The following is an 18,604-nucleotide window of genomic DNA, read 5'->3' as shown; positions in this document are numbered from 1 at the left end:
AGGTCTTATAACAAGTATTTCGCATATTCCTCGTGTCATATCATATTTATAGGATAGAACATCATCATAATTATCAGCTTTGGTTGTATTATATTTTGGTCAGTTTAAGTTGCTTTATCGTTTAACTTTTATTGGTTTCAAAAACATTTTGTCTAGCTTTTATTGACTTCTTCTGAGGTACTTCAGTCTTTACAACATAATTTCTTCTAAATCTATGACTATTTGCTGTTGGAATTTAACTAAATACTTGAACGGTAGCAGTGGCAGTGATGGCTCGGGATGGATTCAAATCTTGCTGGCGCGTCGCTCCTGCAAGCAGGCGGTGGTCACTGTGGCAGCTGTCGTCCCAATGATGGCAGCTCCCAGGATGCCTCGCTCCCGCTCGCTCAGACCGGATACCGACAGGCTGTTGCTGCGCCATGCCGACGAGGAGGTGGTGCGATCCGTGCCCGACGACGTGGATATGGAGTTGATCAGGAAGGTTGCCTCGCGCCGGAGAGTGCGGCGAGGATGACGGGTGCCAGTAGTTCCCGCCAGAGTGGCTCCCTCCTCGGCATCCTGTTCTTGCCTGCGGGATGCAGTGCGACCACTGCCTCCTGCTGTGGGATTTTGCCTCTGGTGGTGATGATGTCGGTGGTGGTGGTGAGGCCTCTGGCCCAGGCATGAGAGCAACAGCCGCCAGAAGCCACTCCTGAACTTCGAGGACATCAGGTTGTAGAGAATGGGATTCATAGCCGAGTTTAGGTAGAGCATAAACCGAGAAAAGTACAAAAGATTGTAGTAGCCATCGATGCCCAGGCTCTCGACGTCGTCAGCACTGGCCAGGATCACCCAAAGCGTGAAGGCCCGGAAGGGCAACAGGCACACGAAGAAGCTGGACACCACCGCCACCAGCATGAAGATGACCTGCTTGCGGTGCTTGCGCATCCCATTGCTCTGCTGGTGACTGTTGCCCTTGGAGCTCGGTGCCTGGGCGGTGGCGTTCGTCTGCGGCTGCGGGGATGTGGGGCGATGGAAGGCATTGTTCGGACGCAGCAGCTTGTAGGCAATGGCTGCATAGAGGAGCAGCAGTATCCCAAAGGGAAGGAAGAAAAACACTGTTATGCTGCCCACAAAATACAGGATCGTCCAGAAACTATCGGCGGCGGTGGTGCAGACGGGGGCGTCGGTTCCGTCGCCATAGGGCTCCACACTGTAGCTGGATATGGCGATGATGGGACTGCAAGAGTTATATAATTCATATTAGATTAAATTGGGCGAAGGGTCTGGCCTTCGGGGCTGCTGATTGTTGTCTGCAAAGTTTTGAAACACGCTTCGAGCGGGAAACAAACAAATATTTAAAAGCTACTCAAGTACTGAAAACTTTCGGGACGAAGCACTCAATTTAATCAGGGAGCGGAAACGGAAACGGCAGCGTCTGCTCATACACATCATCGCAGTCGCATTAGTGTGGGAGGTTCTATCTACTTTATTATTATTATATATATGTTTTTGGTAAGGGGAGCTGGGTAAGAAAATCTACGTCATATTGCTACTACTAAGGCTACGAAAACAAATTAAAAAGCTACGCATGTACGGTACGACTAAGTATATATTTACAGGGGCTTGGCAGTTGTTCGATTTCCTTTGAATTATATAAATTATAGTACTGCTGGTTGGTGGGGGGAATGTTTGAAAATAGCCGACTTCTTTGACCCGTCATGAGTTGTCATAAAAAATTTATTTACTTACAAACTGGTTGTTCTTCTTTCGTGTAAGTGTGTGCGATGTGTGTTTGTATTTTGTATTTATAAGCATTGCGTTTATGTATATATATAAATATGTAGGTATGTATAAATATATTAATATAAATATTTACGTATGTTCTTTGTATTTGTGTGTGTGTGTGTGCATGGATTGTATGTACAACTGTGTTTACATGTGCATATTGAGCTAAGCTTTTTATTCGACCTGCCACAAAGTAGGCAACAGTTTTTTCTATCCGGAGTCCGGACCATCCGGTGATGGCCGCTCGTGTAATAATGGCGGCCATTTTGATAGGCCAGGGCGCCGGCTTAAGGAAACTATTTCAATACACCTAAATCATGTTTATCCGCCTCTTTGATGGGGTTCCCGGCCGCATACGCATATTAAGCCATTTCCATTTGCCGTGCCTCCGTGCCGTTTCCTACGCCGTTTAATGGCTTCCAGGCCCACAAGCCCACTATCAATTTTTATCCGAAACTCTGACCAATCTATGGGTCTAGTTGTAGTTGTAGTGCTATTCAGCTGTCGTTGCTGTTATTTATCTTTGGCACATTCATTCGAGTTTAATAGCCCGAAAAATTGATTGTTTTTTGTTCGGAAATGTCCAAGGATCCGGAGTCCGGGCTCTAACTCCGACTTGGTGAGCTGTCAACGGTTGACTGAAATCGATTATGCTTGCGTTTAGGATGCGGGGATTTGTCAGGATGCCAGGATCAACCATCAACACATTCCAGCCAAGTGAAGCGAGTGTGTAAACGGGTTACAGGCGATTTTTCACGCTTTCCCCGTCAGGCCGGATTTTCTCCTGAGGATTTTAGTTTCTCTTCATCAACGGCTATATATTTCCCCTCTAGCGCCTCCTCATCGAAACTGATTTGCGGCTTCTGGCGTCGCGGTTGTGGTTTCCTTAGACCCATTAGATGTGTATCGCTTTGTCTTCGAGCCATCTTCTTTCCCAGCGCCGAGTGCTGCAACATGGCCATGGCCTCCAGATCGCTGCCAAAAGGCATTTGCATCTCGATCTTGAGGCGGGTGCGACTGATGTCCTCGCTGCAGCGTCGATTGGAGCTTCTCGAAAGGATGCTAGAACTTGTAGCTGCAGTGGCATTGGAAGAATTGGTATTGGTGTTAGTATTCGTTCCCAATCCCAGCGATAGCGTGCCACTCCGACCGCGGACGGAAACCTCCTTGCGTCCAAAGGTAACCAATTCAAGGATTAATCTTCCAGCATCCTGGCAAAGCCTTCCGAATCCCCGCCTAAACTTCGTCGACATCAGGTTGTAGAGGATGGGGTTCATGGCCGAGTTGAGGTATAACATAATCCGGCAAAAGTACAGGAGGCTGTAGTAGCGCACCAAACCGAGGTCATGGAGCGTCTGGTCCGAGCTCAGGATGATCCAGAGGGTGAGTACCCTAAATGGCAGCAGGCAGACGAAGAAGGACAGCACCACGGCGCCGAGCATCAGGACCACCTGCTTGCGGGCCCTCAGACTGAGCTCCGGCTTCGTTGGCCGGGCCCGCAGCATGGCGCCCCGGTTGGAGACGAGGTTCTTGGCTATGATGCCGTACAGCACCACCAGGGTCACAAAGGGCAGGACGAAGAATACGGAGATGGTCATCAGGAAGAAGGCGACCGTCCAGTCGGTGATGGCCTGGGTGAGGCAGACGGCCACCGAGGATCCGTCAATGTACTCGGCCAGCTTGTACTCGGCCACCCACAGAATAGGGCTGCACGGGGGTCGAAGTGGGGAGAAAGAGCAAACGAGAACGTAATCAGGTGGCGGGGTCAGCGGGGAGTGGATAATGGATATCGGATATTGGATACTGATTACTGGATGAGGGTGGTGGAAAGCGCCCAGAGGGGCAGGAAGAGAGAAAGTGAAGGTAGAATAGAGGTACAGGAGAAAGCGCAGAAAATGGCGGTGAAGCAATGGCGATGAACGCGTTTTTGTGCGTTTTTGTGGATTTTTGAATGGGGTCCTCCAGAAAAATGGACAAAAATTCTAAAAAAAATCATGTGCTCAGATTTTGATGCAGATTAACGGAGAATCGAATTACAAATCATTTAAGGTATTCCTCTCAAGAATCGGATAGTTTTTGCCAAAGATATAGCATTCGCAAGAGGCCATTTACCGCGTTTTTGAGGATTTTTGAAGGGGGTCCTCCAGAAAAATGGACAAAAATTCTAAAAAAAATCATGTGCTCAGATTTTGATGCAGATTAACGGAGAATTGAATTACAAATCGTTTAAGGTATTCCGCTCAAGAATCGGATGGTTTTTGCCAAAGATATAGCATTTGCAAGAGGCCATTTATTGCCTCAACGCGTTTTTGAGGATTTTTGAAGGGGGTCCTCCAGAAAAATGGACAAAAATTCTAAAAAAATCATGTGCTCAGATTTTGATGCAGATTAACGGAGAATCGAATTACAAATCGTTTAAGGTATTCCGCTCAAGAATCGGATGGTTTTTGCCAAAGATATAGCATTTGCAAGAGGCCATTTACTGCCTTTACGCGTTTTTGAAGATTTTTGAAGGGGGTCCTCCAGAAAAATGGACAAAACTTCTAAAAAAAATTAGGTGCTCAGATTTTGATGCAGATTAACGGAGAATAGAATTACAAATCGTTTAAGGTATTCCTCTCAAGAATCGGATAGTTTTTGCCAAAGATATAGCATTCGCAAGAGGCCATATACTGCCTCTAGGCGTTTTTGAGAATTTTTGAAGGGGGTCCTCCAGAAAAATGGACAAAAATTCTAAAAAATATAAGGTGCTCAGATTTTGATGCAGATTAGCGGAAAATCGAATTACAAATCGTTTAAGGTACTCCTCTCAAGAATCTGATAGTTTTTGCCAAAGATATAGCATTCGCAAGAGGCCATATACTGCCTCTAGGCGTTTTTGAGAATTTTTTAAGGGGGTCCTCCAGAAAAATGGACAAAAATTATTAAAAAAATTAGGTGCTCAGATTTTGATGCAGATTAACGGAGAATCGAATTACAAATCGTTTAAGGTATTCCGCTCAAGAATCGGATAGTTTTTGCCAAAGATACATATATCAATAGTTAGATGCCACATAGTATAGGTGGATTTATTTAAGGAGTCCTCCAAAAACAATTTCAAAAATATTGTCCATCTCTTCTATACAATTTTTTTTTATTTAAATTGATAAATGAACTAATGATGGTGGTGGATTATTAGATAACCGTTCATGTTATTGAAAGAGTATCAATTTCCAAAAAAAAAAAAAAAAATGTGGTATGTCAACAAGTTTAAATGTTGGCTTATTGTGAGTAACCCGAAACGCTGATTAAACATTTCGCTTACAACAAGGACCAGACAAAAAGATATGACAGGCAACAGGCGGTGGCCATTTTTTGCGTTTTCGCCTTTGATCCGAGCGTGTTGGACGTGCGTCAGCGATTTGCCCCGCCCCCTGGTCCGTGGCTTGCCCTTGGGCGTCGTGAATGTGTTTTAAAATGTTTGCCCGCCTCCGATGGCCTCGGACTACATACTTCTTGCGAGGCGTAATTAATGGGTCTAGGGCCGGGAGGCATACTTCTGGCCGGGACCCGTCACGAACCCAGGGACCCCCCAAAATGAGAGGTCAGTGTCCGGCTCAACAATGTGCTGTTTATTTCATTGTTATGGACGCGGCAAGATTTGCAAAATTAAAAAGGGTCGCCGGTCGCCGGTCGCCGGTCGGCCTTCGACATGGCCATGGACAGACAATAATAAAGTGTCAATGAAACGAAATCCATGATAGCGGACATCGGTGCTTATTAAAGATGACAGGGCGCTGATAACGGAGCAGGAACTGGAAAAGGCCAGCTCGGCCAATGGACAAAAGCCGGCAGGAGGATGTCAATGGGATACACGGATGTGGATGTGAATGAGGCGAGTGAAGGAAGCGGAGAAATGGAAATAGATAGGGACAGTGGCAGTTTAGCATGTAAATGGACACGCCGCTGCTAAACAAAAGACCAAACACCAATACCAGATACCAGAGAAATCTCCAATATAATAGAAAGTAAGCAGAAAGGACAAAAAAATGAATATTATATAAACAAAATGCGGGAAACCCAAAAACAAAACACAAATCATTAAAATGACGATTGACACTTATAATTAATGAGCAAGGAACTGAATGCTTGGCTGCCCCAAAATGAATAAATAGGCCATAAACTAGATCTAACCAGGATAATACAGCGATACCAACACCAGGAAGCATGCAATGAAATCACTTGACTAAGTACAGTTTCAGAAATAATAATGCTAATATTTAATTAAATTCGCTACAAAGAATAAACGGAGGAGGGGAAGTAGCACTGTTGGGGGGTCAGTGCACTGTCTCCAGATGGAACCGGAATGCTTACCTCGTAAAGAGAGCAGCGATGCCCCAGGCCAGGACGCAGATGAGGATGGCCCGCCCCTTGGTGCAGACGTAGCCGGCCTTTAATGGCTCGCAGATTGCGTAATAGCGCTCAAACGAGATGGCCAGAATGGTCAGGACACTGGCGTGGGCCACCGTCAGCTCCACGAACGGCACGGCCTTGCCTGGAAGCCAGAAATCAGTTAATTAGGTCGGGGAAAATAAACAGACGAGCACTCTCTGGACGGAGTGCTGATGGTTGGCAAGGGAAGTATGGTAGCCATCCCGCCACTTACACATCTCATGGCCCAGTACCCAGGTCTCTGGCCGGGTGTTAACCTCCACGAGGACGGTGGGCGTGCAGACGAGAAGTACCAGCAGGTCGGCAATGCTCAGATTGGTGAGGAAGATGTTCGTGGAGTTGCGCATATCCTTCGTCTTCACAATCACGATGGGCACCTGCGAAAGGACTCGATTTCAATTGATGACTGTCAAAAGAGCAAATAGTCCTGCAAGAGTGTTGCTTTTGAAATGGCAACTATTGGAGGAAAAGGACCAGTACCAGTATCTTTTCAATTGATTCTATTTTGTGTTTGGATTATTCTTTTTAAACGTTTCTGGTGAAAGTAGCCATTTTTAACTGAAAAGTAGACTACACTTCTAGGAGCTTATCACTCATACGCAGTGGTGTACCCTTTTTTAACTGAAATACTTTAGGAATAGATTAGTTCGACTCACCATTACATTACCCACCACTCCCAGCAGCATTATGACTATGCAGAAGAACATGGCGGTTGTGCGGATATACGGCGGAATTTGTGGCAGCATCTGCTCAGCATCATCGGCATTGTCCTGGGCTGTAGATGTTTCTGTTGTTGCTGCAGATGCGGCGACAACTTCTGTGGAGACTGTGACGAGTGATGTTGCGGCTGTTGCGGCTGTGAAGTTCCCGTGGGCTGGAACACTATGAGCTGGGTGGTGTGGGCCATGGCCGCCACTAGGAGCGCCACGGGATAGCCCAGCGTGCTCCGACGACGTGTTTGCAGATGGACCGGCGGGGAGGGCATCTTGGGCGCGCAGTAGAAGCACGGGCAGCACCAGGAGCAGCAGCAGCAGCCAGATCCTGGAGCCTGGGCCTACGCCAATGTCGGTCAGCCGTGGGAGCTGGAACTGGAGCTGGAGCCGGAGCTGCCCAATCCTGGCCACAGCGGCGACGCCGTGGCTGCCCCTCGGCAATTTCGGTCTCGTCGTCCTGCGGCAATCGGAATGTATATCGCGCAATGGCCAATCACAGGGGCCACATCACGTCCGAAATCCGTTTGAGGGATTTGCAGCCGCCACCAACCACCCGTTGTTCAATTAAGTGGGTTACGCAGGATGGATGTTCGTTTTGGGGGTGAGGTGTTTAGACCCAATCCTTTGTAATTGCCCGTCGGCAACACTTAAATACGCGCTAATGAAATTAGGTTGTCCTGCGTCTGGCCTCTGGGATCCGGCCGCATTAAACAAATCAATCAGTGGGGCTTTGCGGTTGTCGTCCTCCTCGTCGGCGTTGGCGTCGGCGTCTTCCACTGCCTCAAGTGCCTGAAATGGCAAAGGGATTAGCATTTAAGTGTCCGGCCCCGGGATCAGGATCAGGAAATAACCGGCCATTGACCAGGCTGGCTAACTAACGATAATGAATGAAAAGTTCATTAGGTACTGTCATTTACATAACATTAGAGCATCCGGCCATCCCTCCAGTAGGGCTCCAATCCGCCATAAACAAGCTCATCATCCCACCCCAGAGGCCACTTGACCAGGCGGCCACCCTTCCGGAACAGAAAGGACAGTGGCATGGCAGGGTTTTAATAGCAAGCGGGGTGCTTAAGGGTTTTCTTTAAAAGAAATCATCACATATACTAGTGAGTTGGCAACTACATATATCCAAAATATATTAAATTATTTAAATTAATAAGCCCCAACATTGTTATTTTGAATTCCAAAATGAGGTCTTTTGACTTCTGACTGGCACATGCTGTCTAAGCTTATAAGAACTACACTTATTTCTGTCCTTTTCAAGCCATTTTTCCAACTGATGCTCTATTATTATTAACCGAAAATCGTTTGAGCGCAATCCTTAAGCCATTGTCATCATCGGTCGACAATGGTGCTTTCTCCAAATGTTTGTGTTTACCCCCAAAAACGCCGCTTCTGACTTCGGTTGTTTGGTCTCAATCTCGGGTGGCACTGTCGACGGTCGACCGGCAGACGGCGATTATCACTGCTGAGTCCTGCTGAACGGAGGTCCTGGCGTCTGCTGCGCATCTCCATCCTTGTCAGCCAAATGGCTTTATTAAATCCCCATCTTTTGCGGCGCTCGAGCAGCTTAATTATATTATGCTCATACAGGACACTCCGATGGTTACGGCTCCTATGTGTATTTGTGTGTCTAAATGGCCTTTAGGATGAGGAGCGGGTGCGAAGGATCTTTGTATAGCGCTATTTTGATTAATTTGATAAATTCATTATGCGCACACCATATTGGCCAGTTCCTGGAGTGTGTTCCTGTCCGGATGCTTCTGTTTCGTCCTCCTTTTTTTCCTCCTCCTGGCAAGCTGTGCACTTTGTTTGCTGTCCCGAAGTCCTGCTCGAAAGTTTTCCGATGGGGTTGTGGGTTCAATGTCCCCAAAATGACATAACAAGGCAGTTTGTGTCACATTTGGCTCAAAAAATGCGATTTTAACGATGCTGAACTGGTCTATTGGCCATCCTGCCGGGCCTAATTGTTTCAAAAGTTTTGAGTTGGTCGTGTAGAAGGACAAATGAATCGTTTCGAACTTTGGTTAGTCGTCGGGAGCTGTGGTCATGGCCGAAACATACTCGTACGGCCAACAACTGACGCCACAAACATGCGAAGCCTGCATGTAAATCTGAAAACGGTTTATGGTTACGGCCGGAATCCCAACTGCTCGAGTGTTTTGCGGCTATTTGACGGATAACTTGTGGCCTGTCTGTGTGTGGGCGTGGGCGTGAGCTCGGAAACGGATATATTACTTTCCCATATACAGTGCTGGTCAAAATAATATAGCCAAGTAAAGTATTCACCAAACTTTAAGTTAAGAATGTATAGGATGTTTTCGCTATAAGCTTATCTTATAAACTGACCACTAACCTTTAAGCAAACCCCACCTATAATCCCTTGTAGATTATAAAGAAAATAAAAAGGAACATCTTATATGGTCCTTCGAGTCACGTTCTGTTCTATTTTTCTGACCGTACAAGTACACAACAATTTGGTATAATTTTTTCGGCCGAGATTTGAATAAGGTTCAAAGTTGCTGGCTGTAATGGAAATTGAGATCCTTGCATCCCAAAAAATATGGGATGTGTGTGTGCGGGAGTGAGTGTGCGGGGGGCCGAGTGGATTTTCTTGTTTGCCGTGTGTGAGCTAGTGTAACGCTTTTTATGGTATTTAAGATTGAACGGAATTTATTGCTGACACCCTAATAAAATTAACATTGAAATGGCAATTTGAGGCGGCAATAAGAATCAGCAGCAGCAATAGCGGCGGGAAATTTCAGAGCAAGTTGTCACACCCCAGAGGCACACACGCATATCTAATCAATTTATCGTTCAATAATAGTCCAGGGCACTGGATACATTGTATATACAAATGGCTGAATATCCAGAGAATACCCACATGTGTGTGTAGAGTGTGTGTCTTAGCAGCCACTTTGACAAATCGCTAAGCGTGAAAAAATGAAACCCCTGGATGGCTGCTACAAAAAATTAAAGCCCCAAGCCGATAAATTGATTTCTAGAGGAATTTTGCAAAGCATCAGTTTCAGATCCTTTCACCAAGAACACATTTGTTTCCCCCCAAAGCAACCGCATCCTGTGGCCGTTTTTTCTGTTTTGCCTGAGGGTGCCACTCGCTAAATAAATTGAAATGACTTCGTAATTGTATTTGCGACTCTGGCTAAATTAATCTAACTAGTTCGCATGCCGTCGCAGCGCTCGTGTGGAACCAATAGCGGCAAAAACATCCCGAACACCCAGAAAAGTCGACCGAACAAAGGCGCCATAAAACCAAAAGCTTGTTTTTCAATTGTTTCCCAACCCAGTGGCCGGCCGAGGGCACTGATGGCGGTGAGGGTGGAAAATTGCTTTCGTTTTTGTGGGGAAACCCTCGAAATCCAAATTGACATGTCGATGGTCATGTCCCACGGTCATGTCCCTTTAATTGACCATTGAATGGCAATTAAGGCTAAAGTCGCAGCTATTTTTGGGTTTAAGTAGAAGAGTAAGTATTGGCTTTGGCTTCTGTAAGCCCTCGAAAGAGCTCTAATAGTAAGTACATCAATAAGAAAATATTTGGATAAGAAATGTAATGAAATAGTACTTGCTTCTTCTTCCTGTAATTCAAAGTTAAATGAAAAGAATTTAAATTAAAAACCCTGAATGATCTGGCATTCTATTTTGCAATTAGAGTTTCATGCCTCGGATTCCATTGAGGCCCAGTTCCTGGGCAAGTTTTAGCCACCGTTCGGCTCCAATAATCCTCCCTGGTGGAAGTCAAGGATGTTTGCCCTGCCAGCAGCTTTAACTCCTTTGTCCTGGACGTCCGTTACACTTATTTATGCGACTGCGACGAGCCACTCCGCCTGTTTGTTACAGTAACTGCCACTGTTTGTCTGTCTCTGGGTTTGTTTTTGTTTGTTTGCTCGTAATAAGAAAGGCAACGTTCAAACAATGGCCAGAGATCTGTACTCTTTCACATACATTTCAGCAGCAGTTGCCTGTCTGTAGGTATGTATGTATGTACACAGTTGGATGGGCTGGTCGTTCAACTAATGTTTTTCCAAAAGCTGGAATTCTTTATCTGGCAGCGAGAATGTGGACGCTGTTTTAAACGCTCATACGCCCCGTTGGCCAGCCTTCTTCGCCTTCTCTAACGCCTGATGAATGTAATTTTATATTTCTCCTTGAAGAGCTTGTTGCTGCAAGAGTTTTTTTTTGGTTTTGGTTTTGGGAGAACCCGTCGTGGCATCGATAAGCCATTGGCCCGGGAAGGCGTTTTATCGCCGAACGGGACGGTACCCGGGACGGTTCTCTGAAAGATGCGACTGCCCACGGACTCTGGCATCGCCGCAAGCCGGGAAACTCTGCAGCTGCTGTCTCTATGGATAAGTATGTACATATATGTATGTATACTCACAGCGTCTACAGTTTGTTTGTCTATTTGCCAGCTATGGGAATTCATACAGAACACAACCGTCGAAGGGCCATATAGCACAGATAGCGCAAGCTATTGTTTTACGATTTCAGATATTTTGTAAATAGTGGAAATTTTATAAAGGTTTAACTAGACTTAAAGATACTCTTTGTGGTATTTTTGGAAATGGAAACTAAACAAATAGGTATGGGATAGAGTATCATAACGTATTATGATCATATTAGGATAGAAGAATAGGAATCACAGTCTTAAACAAACCATATCAAGAAATACACATTTTTATATACCCGTTCTTGAAGTCATATGTATATCCTTTTATTTAATAAAATAAAACCTAGTCTCTAATCAAATATTCTCCTTTTTTCTCTAAAAAAACTACACCACCGGCGACATCATGCCTCGTGCTAAAGACACTTTAATTGCTTCGGTTTGTGGTTACCATTGTATGCTCTTTGTATCTCTGTGTGTTTACTGTATCATATGGCATTTGAATATGGACCACTAATGCGTATTTAACATTTGACTGACCTTGAAAGTTATCGCATTTCAACCCGCCACCCACGAGTTCCCGAGTAAGCTCTGAAGTCCAATGGGAATAGCTCTTTATTCGATATTTTCATTCCTTGGGGCAAGAATGCAATAAGCTGGCATGTGTGGGATACTTCGCTCGTTATTCGATGGGAATGAGCTGCAGGTCTTGGGTCCTTTAAAACCATTGCGGCATTGCGCGTTTGTCCCCTGTCATTTCCGGTGCGCATATTGAAAAATGGCGCTTGCCGCATTTCCGCTGACATTATTGAGCAGTGCGTGGCCCGGCATCGTTAACTTGGCCCTAACTCACATCCTGTCATTACGAGTGGCTGTTAAACAAACTTGGGGCGTTTCCCGCTGCTGCACTCCTGCTTGGTGGTGTTTCACTTAATTTGTCATTGGAACACTGTGCCGCCCTTTTGCCGCACTTTGAAGGCTCTGGGGGCGTGGCCAGCTCTGCTGACGTCAGCTTGGAGGATAATTCAGCTTGGCGACCAAGGACCGAAGAATGACGGATGGGGCGTCAAGTGACTTAGTTACGACCTGTCACCGTCTAATGAGGGCGGGCGGGCGTCTAACTTCTCCAGGAGATTTAAAACTGCACTGACTTTGGCTGATGGGCGATAAGCCAGCAGACAAGTGGCCAAGTAGCCAAGTAGCCAAGTGGCTAAGTGGAGTGGCCAAGACCACCGCGGCAATTGTCGCCTTTTATTGGCTGCAATTTTTATGATCTGCTCGCATAGTTAACCGCATGCCAGCATTTCTGACTTTCACTTTCGGCCAAGACCAATGCTTTTACGATACCCGGGCCAATGACCTTTCGGGACAGGGACCGGGACTTGGACCCGCCAAAAAACTCGGATGAACCATCCGGTGGCTCGGTGTTAATATGCAAACACAACATTATAATGACCGCAGGACACAAATGGAAATGAATGCTGTACTGCCAGCCACCGCGCCCCGCCCCATGTTTCGGTTTTTGGCCATGTTTTTACGACTTTGTCGGCCACGAGTTGGCCAAGTGCGTAATGAAAAATGTATTTATTGTGGAATAAAAATATTTATCAGTAAATTAAACGTTCTGCCAGTCTGGATCTGGCTCGGGATCTATCTGGAGCAGCGTCTCACTGCAGAATTGCCAGATGAAGTACTAAATTTAGAAGGCCAGAGGCCTGCTGTAGAGTACAAGGATAATAAAAGTGAGTCCTCTTTTAACATAATGATATTGGTAGATGAAACATTCATTTTCTAAGTATCTAAAATAGATCTAAGTTTATATACAAGAGAATGCATCAATATTCCATTACGGCTTTCTCATATACTCGTCAATGAATGACCAAAAATAGCTGGTTAATATAGAAGCCAACCTGATCGAGGCGATAAATATCATTTGGCCTTAATAAATAAATCAATAAGCCCGAAAAAGCAATAATGGGAGTAATATTATCAAGAATTCTATTGTTAGAATATTATTTTGGGAAAGATAATTGTTCGCAACAAAGGATATTTATATTTCCCGAATATATCGTTTAATTTAGATTCTGTTTGGCTTTCAATTAAAGGGAATTCAGTCGACAATTAGAATTGCAAATGAAGCCTCTAGCCAAGATGTTAAAATACAACCCAAAACAACTAGACCAGCAGCTGAGCCGAAATGGGAATCAGAAGGATTCTAAGATGATCCAAGACGAACCGTACTCAAAGCCGAAAAACGAAAATCCGGAAATGGCACCAAAGTGCCGAACAAGTGGCCGACATTTTTGTGGGGCGGCAGAGGGGATTTCTTAAGGGGGCAGGAGTAGAATCAACCGGTCGGACTCCCCATCAGCACGACAATTGCGTGGGTGCTCACAGTTTTTCAATTTTGATGCGCCCAGAAACAATTTGAGAGTAATGACGAAGAAAGTTGTTACTCGGCGTGTGGCTCATTTGTCAGGGATTGGGATTAGAGCAGACTGCGACCAAGGACCTTGGAGCCTGATGCCAAACGGGTTATAATCGTAGAAAATAGGCATGCATAAATTTATTTATTTATACTCGTATGTATGTGGGTGTCCGGGGGAATGGCGTGAAAAATTGACAAGCGATTTATTCAAAGATGTTTGCTTTTGGATTTTCACTTCTTTCTTCTGGGAATCGGTTGGTTCGATGTTTTTCTTTCCAGGCAAGTGTTCGGCCGGCATTATTTTTAGAATCGATTGATTTTTGATGGGCGATGGTGCCTCCTAGTGGTAGTAGCTTCATCGGGTTAATTATCCTAATCAATAGACATGAATAAAAGAACAATAAATAAACGGTGTATCCAAATTAGATACGTATGTGGGTACAAGCGAATCAGGTATTCAGAAAGCAACCAGAACAATGGCTTTTAATTGGCCAATTGAGTGGCAACAGTTGCCATTACGGCCAAAACACGGACTCTGGCAGGAAACTGGGTACTAATTGTTTAGTTAGGCGTGGATGAATATAAATAGAACCTAATGAGGGAGCGGGGGGAGCGTGTTCTCCAAGTCGCCATATGGCACTTTGCATGACAAATGAGGCGTTTTCATCGAGTGGAAGTCACTTCTTGATTTGGCCCCCTCGTTCCTTACAAATGGCAGCTATTTCTCAAGAGAGCCAGGAATGGGTTAAGCCCTAGTATCTCGGACCACTATATAGACGTAGTGATGAGGGTGGCGGGTCGAGTGTCAACTTCCCCATCATTTCTCTCCAAATAAACTTTTGCCATTCAACGTTTTCCCGGTATCATTTATCAGGAGCGGGCGCACAGACTTAATAACCCATTTGTTGGCTGATCTTAAGGGGCATGACTCCCAGGCATACAAATGGCCAATAAGACCTATCATAAACACCAGCCCCTCCAGCTGCCACACACACACACAGCCACACTCAGGCGCACTCACAAAAAGCGAGACATATGCCGCACCGCGTAAAAAAACGCTAGGAAAGCGCACGGAAACGACCTTGCCAGCCGGCAAACATTTGACTTCTAATTAAGCCACGGCGGCAAGAAAACAAAAGTTCCCACACACTTGCAATCTTCTTAGCCAGGCGATGATTAAGCGCCCACGTACGCCTACAGAGGGTCGCTGGGGCGGCGGTGGGTGGTCCCAGGGCCACCCCCTAACTTGGCCTTCATTCCGTATGCGCGTGCTAATCAAATTGGGTCTAGTCCCTGTCTGCGAAACTGTCTATGGCCCGGTGCGCCAGTATTTTTGGCCCAGGATCGGGCCCAGAACTAGCTGGCTGGATGGCTGGCTGGCTGACTGGCTTTTTGCTTGTTTATCAGTCGTCTGCGCCTAATGTGTAAGTGTGCCAGAACTGATTGCATAATTATGCAAATGCTCTGGCACAATATACCTCTAATGAATTACTCAGACTCATTCGCAAGCCTATTCCCCCAGAGCCAAAAGCCGAAAGTGATAGCCACGGCCCTCAGTCTTAGTCAGCAGTCAAGAAGCTGAAATGTAAACAGCCTGCGATATACACTTGAAGACTATATACTCTTTTAAGATCATATTTTAGTTGGGATTACCATCTTTATAATCTGAAAAATAGATAGTTCTATAGATATATAATTTATTGAGCTTTAAGCTTAAATATATAAGTATTATTCTCATAATTTAAAATCCCAATTGAGTAAAATCTTTGTACATTTCTTAGAGTGTGAACCAGAGAAATATTTAGCTGTCGGGGAAGAGTTCCTTGTCGATAATGATTATACAATAATTTGTTATTGTTAGCCTGCTTGGTTTTTGGTAGGGGGTGTTGGTAATTACATTTGACGTCGGCGGCGGACGCGGAGCAAGTGTTTTAGATTAATCGAATTAGGCTGAATCGGCGACAAGGAACCGGACAATTAACAGGCGTAGCTTGCCCACTCTCCCAACTGCAGGACTTCAATCCAAAGGATATTTGCAGAGTAACTGGGCTGACAGTAAATTAAACACGCATTAGTACGGCCCCTCTGCCGTGGCAGCAGCACGTGGCTTTCAACAATTCATAATCGTTAAACCTAATCGCTGTGCCCATTCTGGCCATGGCTCCTTTGTTTATTTTTCCAGCCATAAAGAAACCCACTCGCCAAAGTTCAATCGAAAATTTTGGTCATAAAAAAGAATTAGCTCACACTAAAAAGTAAAAGTAACAAATTTCTGCAAAATAAATATGAGCCACATTAGAGCCATATATCCGACAATCATCGATAGTTTTTTTGGGTTAAACAAATACGATGCATTCTAAAAAAACAATAATAAAAAAGACAGCCCAACCCCTTCTGATGACCCGCCTTTTATTTGCATTGTGGGTGACAGTTGAGTTAAATTTTGAAAAGAAATTCACGCTGAGAATGGTGTTGCTGCTGTTTATTATGTCGTAGTGACTCAGTTGGGGGGACATTTCTTATTCCGGCGGCGTTCCGGCGATTGCAAAAACGCGATCGCGATTGTCAGTGCCCCAAAAAACAAAACCAAAACAACAAAAATAAATTAAATGAAACCAAAAATCGAAAGGCGCCACCACACGCGTCTGGCAAATCAAACGGACAGGCCAGCGACTAGGCCAAGTTAATGTAAACGGCATCTCTTCGATGGACAGCCTCGACGTGTTTGACCGCATACTTTTCCTTTTCGGCCGCTTTTCTCCGTTTCGCTTGCTTTTTCCAGCCAATCGTAATTAGCAGCCAGCGCAAGGCATAAAAAATGAGACTGCTCCATCAGAAGAGCAAAAAAAAAAAGCCAAAAGAAAATCGCCACATGAAAGACGAGCGCATAAATCACCATTCATATAAATAAGACATTTGATTTGATTTGGAACTGGGCCTCTGTCCAATGGCTGACCAAAATAGCAAAGCCCCATCACGACTTGAGATGCAGGCAGAAAATTCTTAAAATGATATGCCAGCCTCGGTGGCGTATGCGCAATAAATTTTCATATTTCTTATGCCGCTCGCGCTTTCTTATCCGATTTTCCCACAGTTCGCTGGTCTGGTTAACAATGGTAGATAAGGCGGGGGAGGGCTTATTGAGGGATTTTTTATGATGTTATTTTTGGGAGCGGACAACGTATGACGTTGATTCGACGTTGCCAAAATTTATAAACAAAACAGAAGTGAGCCGGGCTAAGGTGCGTATTAAATATGTTTGGTATAAAATTTGCGCGGCAATCCAAAGTGTAAACAAAAGGCCCACGAAGAGCGCCAACAGATGTTGCATTTATTTAATGAGCCGTCAATGGGTGGGTGGTATGTGTTCTTAAGCAAATAAATAGCCATATTTATACAACTTATTCGCTTTTTTGCTCGGGCCGGTCTGGAGTGGGCCTGATGCGAAAACGTGATGCGTGAGTTTGAAAATTCTGCGACATTGCCTGACAATTTCGAGTGCGTTACAGGGTCTTCTCCATAAACAGAAGAGAGGATTTAAGAATCCCCCGATATACTTTTCAAGTGGAGCAACTCGACTCGATTGAATGACGATGACGGGGCACATGCGTGTGCTTAGTAGTGGCATTAATTTGTCAATGTTTATATTTTGAAATCAATATTATCAGCAAAATAAACATTACTTATAATGATGCTCGAGCACAGTTCACTGAAGGTGAGAGATATAAACATAACCACTGGGACTGGGACGCGTATGCAAATGCCGGCAAGTCGTTGGTTTGCGTGTCTCCCCAGAATCGTATAGCAGAGGTGGGCTATAAAAGTAACACTTTTGGCCTTAAAACACTTATAAACACTGCACCATAATCAGCCCAATTTACCCTCCAAATTCTCTTTTTTAGAGACTCAATCAATCACAAGAAACACTCTCGATGGTGTAACTTACCCGGGACTAGCCGGCGGAAGTCTCAAGATCGGCAAGAATGACAGATCACTGTGGGGATGCCAGAACTACAGAGTCGGCCCCCGCAATTGTTGCGGTGGCGAGTGCATTTATTTCTGATGTCAAACTTCACGGCAACACTTAACGAAATACTTTTTTATGTTTTGCGTGTAATTAAAAGCATTAACACCGACACCGAGGACCACGACATCAACTGACAGCCGTGTTGACATTAATGGCGGCCACAAAGTGCATTCAGCCAGAAATCAGCCATTCAGACAATGAAAATATAAATGGAAAATCGAGTAACTGTGGCATATACCGGAAAAGTTGCGAATTTTATTTGGAAGAAACCGTTATAAGTTTCCTTCGTTGACGCTTAACGACAACTGATCCACCCAACCGCTCGCCGGCAGGTTTTCCAAAAGACTAACAGCGCGGTTTTCTAGCAAACAATTTTCATACGCCGTGTTTGCCGGCATGGCCAAAACAACCAGCTCGTCGTTTTCCAACACTCTACTTTTACGCGTGGTTTTGACACAAACCTTTTAAATGGCTAAAAGCTTACACCACATGGCTTTTATGAATGGAGCTGGCTAAGACCGTAGTGGAGCATGGCAGGAGAATGACGCAATTGAATCAAGTACCCGTAAAAGCTAACCGTCAATGATTTATTAACCATTTCGCGTTAAAAGAAACTAATGGCTCCTATTTTTAAGTATAATGAATAGAATCGATATTTTATAGTTTTTATATTGTTTCCACCCATTAGAAAATATTCCAGAACCGTTTTCGAAATATTTCGATTTAAACAAATTTCCAGTCCTGTTGGTATTTCTATTTTATCTTTGAAAAGTTCTAGGACCTCAATTTTAATGTCAATTTGCAAATAGTTGTTTTTTTTCTTATCG

The 18,604-nt window shown here is 44.8% G+C and overlaps 1 protein-coding gene across 5 annotated transcripts; it reads right to left on the bottom strand.

Annotated features, from left to right (window-relative positions):
* Nucleotides 1–18: 18 nt before the first annotated feature.
* On the bottom strand, nucleotides 19–18,103 carry ETHR (ecdysis triggering hormone receptor). Of its 5 annotated transcripts, XR_011443376.1 has the most exons (6): nucleotides 17,697–18,103; nucleotides 6,855–7,700; nucleotides 6,413–6,575; nucleotides 6,121–6,301; nucleotides 1,600–3,474; nucleotides 1,129–1,219 (listed from the first exon to the last, which is right to left on the bottom strand). XR_011443376.1 is itself a non-coding variant. In XM_017235772.3 (5 exons), the coding sequence occupies exons 2-5, from the start codon at nucleotides 6,942–6,944 to the stop codon at nucleotides 286–288; spliced, it is 1,368 nt and encodes a 455-aa protein (XP_017091261.2). In that variant the 5' UTR covers nucleotides 6,945–7,700; nucleotides 17,697–18,103; the 3' UTR covers nucleotides 19–285. The 5 variants fall into 5 exon arrangements, 4 of the variants coding, with proteins under 4 accessions (XP_017091261.2, XP_017091262.2, XP_070138055.1 ...); XM_017235772.3 differs by lacking the exon at nucleotides 1,600–3,474 and having other exon boundaries at nucleotides 19–1,219; XM_017235773.3 differs by having other exon boundaries at nucleotides 1,125–3,474.
* Nucleotides 18,104–18,604: the final 501 nt, after the last annotated feature.

This window comes from Drosophila bipectinata, chromosome 3R (assembly GCF_030179905.1).
Source record: "Drosophila bipectinata strain 14024-0381.07 chromosome 3R, DbipHiC1v2, whole genome shotgun sequence".
NCBI classification, from domain to species: Eukaryota; Metazoa; Arthropoda; class Insecta; order Diptera; family Drosophilidae; genus Drosophila; species Drosophila bipectinata.
Note: the sequence above shows the minus strand (reverse complement) of the source record. Positions and strands in the feature narration are given on the sequence as shown.

Coding starts and splice junctions, on each gene's coding strand:
- ETHR (XM_017235773.3), bottom strand. CDS start 6,944: ATGCTGCCACAAATTCCGCCGTATATCCGCACAACCGCCATGTTCTTC. Junction 6,302..6,412: donor GGTACTGGGCCATGAGATGT/GTAAGTGGCGGG, acceptor TCTGGCTTCCAG/GCAAGGCCGTGCCGTTCGTG. Junction 3,475..6,120: donor ATCGCTGCTCTCTTTACGAG/GTAAGCATTCCG, acceptor ACCCCCGTGCAG/CCCTATTCTGTGGGTGGCCG.